Source organism: Camelina sativa, chromosome 16 (assembly GCF_000633955.1).
Source record: "Camelina sativa cultivar DH55 chromosome 16, Cs, whole genome shotgun sequence".
Taxonomy (NCBI): Eukaryota; Viridiplantae; Streptophyta; class Magnoliopsida; order Brassicales; family Brassicaceae; genus Camelina; species Camelina sativa.
Window position 1 is genome coordinate 6,150,059 of NC_025700.1, and position 5,355 is coordinate 6,155,413.

Genomic DNA, 5,355 nt, shown 5'->3' on the forward strand with positions numbered 1-5,355 from the left:
AAACCACTTATTCTATTCATAGTCAACACTGTTTGAATGTTTGATTATTATTTTATGTCACTTTCATTGAGAAACCAATTTTGGGTATAGCATTTCGACGTCTTTCATAGATTTTAAGACCCTTTCAAACCGATCCATTCTCTGTATATATATATATATATACATATGTAGTAAAAAGGGGAGTTAAAGAATCACATGAAGTGTCGGTCTCCTCAATCTTTGGATGATACTGATGATGAACCGTAGAAAAACAAATAACACCTTTCGAAGTTACATTTTCCTGCTTGTTGGTTTTTTTTTGTCGATGGATGTTGGTTTAGGACAAAACCAAACAAGTGAAATCAAAGTAGGGGTAGTTCTTGATCTCAATACAACATTTTCCAAGATCTGCCTCACTTCTATTAACATGTCGTTGTCGGATTTCTACAAGGATCATCCTAGTTACCGCACAAGAATTACGCTTCATGTTAGAGATTCCATGGAAGATACGGTTCAGGCTTCAGCTGCAGGTTCGTTACTTCTCTATGTTTTGCTTTATAAATGAAAGAAATCATTTAATTTATTAATCATTATTGAATTAAACACAAACATATTACGTAGGATGTTAGGGCTACGGCCAGACATGATTTGCTGAATCTGATAAAAATGTCTTCTTTATCTTGTCTAAGACTTAAGAACAATCTCTTACACAGAGTTCATAGTCCTTATTTTCTAGAAAGTCGTGGTGAAGTTTGTATGGTTGCAAAAAATATATATTACTATATATTCACACCAAATATATATTACTATTAGTTTCGTTAATTTTATTTAACGCACGAGTCTAATATATTAGTAGATGAATGGGTCAAACATTGGTGACATGTCATATAATACCTCTACAATCAATATTTTAAGTTTTAACTTTTATATAGATTAATGTTCTCGTAATTTATTGGGAATATATCCGTAATCTATGAGTTTCAATTATTGTCAAGTTTTACAAGTGCTATTAACCTTTCTTCTTTTATTTGTGTTTTCTTGTGGTGCAAGCAGCCTTGGACCTAATCAAGAACGAGCAAGTGAGCGCCATCATCGGACCAAAAAACTCTATGCAAGCAGAGTTTATGATTAGACTGGCCAACAAAACTCAAGTACCGACCATCACATTCTCAGCAACAAGCCCTCTTTTGACATCCATCAAAAGCCCTTACTTTGTCCGAGCCACTCTCGACGACTCATCCCAGGTCAAAGCCATTGCCGCCATTGTCAAATCCTATAGCTGGAGAAGCGTCGTCGCCATTTATGAGGACAACGAGTTAGGTAAAGGACTCATGCCTTTCTTGTCTGACGCTTTACAAAACGTGGAAGTCAACAAAAGTGCCATTGCTACGGAGGCTAACGATAGTCAAATTCAAAATGAACTCCGTAAGCTTATGGGGAGGCAAACGAGAGTATTTGTTGTCCACATGGAATCAAGTCTGGCTTTACGTGTTTTTCAAAAAGCTAGAGAGATCGGGATGATGGAGGAAGGGTATGTATGGTTAATAACCAATGAAATGACACATATGATGAGACATATCGACCATGGTCATAACTTAAATACTATAGAGGGCGTCTTAGGTGTGAGGAGCCATGTCCCCAAATCGAAAGAGCTTGAAGATTTCCAATTGAGATGGGAAAGATCGTTCGAGAAAGAGAAAACATCCACGAGGGATCAACTACACATATTTGCATTATGGGCTTATGATTCAATGACTGCATTGGCCTTGGCCGTGGAGAAAACCAATTTTGATAGCTTACAGTACGATAATGGAAGCGTCTCGTCAAAGAACATGACAGATTTGGGGAACGTAGGAGTCTCTCCCTACGGTCCAGGTCTTCAAAAGGCTCTTTGGGAAGTAAGTTTCAAGGGTTTAGCAGGAGACTTTAATCTTACGGACGGGCAGCTCGAGTCACCAAAGTTTGAGATCATCAATTTTGTTGGAAATAAAGAGAGGATAATTGGATTTGTGAAAGCTAATTCAGACAAAACAAAGTTGGGACCGGTGATATGGCCAGGGAAGTCAAAAACCGATCCGAAAGGATGGGAGATTCCAAGGAAGAAACTTACAGTGGGCGTTCCAATGAAGAAAGGCTTCTTTGATTTTGTGGAGGTAATCAAAGATCCTACTACAAACATAACAACCGCAAAGGGTTACGCCATAGACATCTTTGAAGCTGCTCTTAAGAAGTTGTCATATTCAGTCAGTCTTGAATACATCAGTTTAGAATCCCCAATTGACTATAACAATTTGGTCTGCCAAGTATATAACAAGGTTAGTTCTGTTTTTTTCTTCCCATATTTCTACTTACAAACAAATTCTATACATTCACAAAATTAACATTATTTTATCAATAAATTGATCAGACATGGGATGCAGTTGTTGGAGATGTAACCATCACAGCGAACAGGTCTTTGTATGTTGACTTCACATTACCGTACACAGAGTCTGGAGTATCTATGATGGTGCCGGTGAGAGACAATGAGAATAATAACACATGGGTGTTCCTTAAACCTTGGAGCTTAGGCTTATGGGTCACTACTTGTTGTTTTCTCGTCCTCATTGGTTTCGTTGTGTGGTTGTTCGAACATAGAATCAACACAGACTTCCGTGGACCGCCTCACCACCAGATTGGCACAAGTTTTTGGTTCTCTTTCTCCACCATGGTTTTTGCCAACCGTAAGTTCTTACACCAATCATGAATCTTAGTAATGATAAAATATTTAAGTCTATCACAAAACCAACATATATATTTTCATTGTCATATTGGTTAAGAAAAAAAACAAGATTCTAATTAATGATAAAAATGAACTTGTGCATGCATATATAGGTGAGAAGGTAGTAAGCAATTTAGCAAGGTTTGTGATGGTTGTGTGGTGCTTTGTGATGCTTGTTCTCACTCAGAGCTACACAGCTAATCTCACTTCTTTCTTGATGGCACAACGTTTCCATCCAGCGGCCATAACTGTGAACGATCTCATCAAAAATAAGGATTATGTAGGGTACCAAGGCGGTACTTTTGTTAAAGATATTCTATTAGATTTGGGATTTCATATAAATAATCTTAAACCTTTTTATTCTTCCAAAGAAGCCGATGAACTTTTGTCCAAGGGGAGATCAAATGGTATAGCAGCAGCTTTCGATGAAGTGGCTTACCTTAATGCTATTCTTCCTCAGTCGTGCTCCAAATATGCCATGGTTGAACCTACATTTAAGACTGCTGGTTTTGGCTTTGTAAGTGACGTTTACTTACTTTACAAAATAGGGAAAACAAAATACACATTTATTCAGGTGTTTTCATTGGTCGGGTGTTTTAATTTGTTTCCATGATCAATGTGTAGGCCTTCCCCAAGAATTCACCTTTGACAGGAGATATCTCAACAGCTATCTTAGATGTGACTGAAGGAGATGAAATGCAAGAAATCGAAAACAAATGGTTCCGGAAGAAGAATGATTGTCCTGATCCAAATACCGCTCTTACATCCAACAGTCTCAGCCTCCGTAACCTATGGGGTCTGTTTCTAATAGCAGGCACTGCTTCATTATTGGCATTACTCATCTTCGTTGTCCTTTACTTGAATGAACATAGGCACACACTATGTGATGATTCCGAAGGCTCCTCGTGGAGAAAGCTAAAGGTTTTGTTCAGAACCTTCGATGAGAAAGACTTAAAGTCCCATACTTTCAAGAAAACTAATGTTCATAATGTGAGTTCACCGATGACTGATCACTACATTCAGAGCCCTTCAACTGTGCAAATCACACCACGGCCACCAAGTCTTTCACTAAATATGGAGTTTGAGCTTAGAAGGATTTTCTTGTACCCCGAGCGAAGAACGCTTCACTATGCAACCGATGTATCATGAAGATGGAGAATCTGATATTAAATGTGGCGCTGAACAATAAAGAGATGTTTTAGAAAACTCGATACGTTATATATAGCTCAAAATTTCATCTATTTATCAAAAGAAAAAGAAAGAAAAAATTATAGATTCTTAAGTGAAAGTTAATATATTATCTGCTTATCCTAAAGCTACTAGCTCAAGCCACAATGTTTCATCTATGGTACTGCCTCACCAAACCATTTTCAAGCTGATTCAAAAAGATATTCGGAATTCAATCTTTCCTCGAAGACGAAGGAAACATTTTGGCAACTTAATGCACTTTTAATTAGATTATATGACTTCACTGTTAATGGTTTCATAAATATCTTTCGCTTTGTTTTTTATTCTTTTGTTTTGGCAAGGTCTCAAACACCTTTGGTTTTATCTCATGTTATTCCTGAACTTTCATTTCCAATGAGTGAATATATTATACTACCCTGTTCCATTTTGTTAGATGTTTAAAAACATATTTGTTTCAGCTTATATGATTTTCTCAATTTACTATGCACAATTTATAATTATTTGAAATTATTTATCTTTTAGTGCTTGCCTATACACAATGTTTGAAAGAAGACACTTGTGTTTTATCAAACGCACTTCTATTACTCTAAAGATATGCAAAGCCTTTCACCAGTATACTTAAGCCCGCACCCAAAAAAACAAAACTGACTATAACAAATTATTCGATCGCCGACCAAAAGAATGAGTATGAGAAATAATAGTAAGAAACGTTTATATTTTCATGAAAATATATATACCTAGGACTTACAAAAAAATAAAACGAAGGGAAGTATCTTAAGGAGGAGGAAAAGTTAAAGTGTGAGTAGCTGAGGAGTTCAGCGAAGCAAGCGGTTACTGAATCTTGCAGTGATCTCTGGTACTCGTCTCTGCGTACGTGGATTCCTCAGGATGTCACGGGCTACGTTATTTTCTTTCAAACCTCTTCAAATGCTATATTTGTATTATCTTTATCCAACTAATCCACTACGCAGCCCTTTCACTACAACGAAAGACCATATACATCAGTTATACATAAGTGTTACTATTTTACTGAGATAATATGTATGTAATTTCCTAACGTAAGTATTAAGTTTTCGATAATAATACTTAAAAAAAAAAAAGTTTTCAATAATAGTAAGAGAAAGGTTTTATGTGACCAGAGTAAAAACCTTATATTTAACAACTTAGATTTTTTTTTATGTTCCTTATAAACTAGATGCCGACCTAGAAAAATAACTTGTTATGATAAAATGAATTAACTTACTATCAATAGTTGTTTTGATCCATTTTACTTGATGTCTTAAATTATGATGTTTTCAATTGTTGTTTAGTGAAAAGATTCTTTGTATTATCTTCTACTGTCACTGTGTATACAAAAATACATTAAAAAAAATTAACTATCACATCGTACAGAGAAAAAGATTCATCCTCATAAAACAAAAACAAAAATG

The 5,355-nt window shown here is 35.8% G+C and overlaps 1 protein-coding gene across 1 annotated transcript; it reads left to right on the forward strand.

The window, feature by feature from the left end:
- Window positions 203-4,166, forward strand: LOC104749973 (glutamate receptor 2.9-like). The gene is made up of 5 exons (XM_019238004.1): window positions 203-509; window positions 1,033-2,294; window positions 2,387-2,699; window positions 2,851-3,254; window positions 3,362-4,166. Exons 1-5 carry the CDS (start codon window positions 224-226, stop codon window positions 3,884-3,886), a joined length of 2,790 nt encoding a protein of 929 aa, XP_019093549.1. The 5' UTR covers window positions 203-223; the 3' UTR covers window positions 3,887-4,166.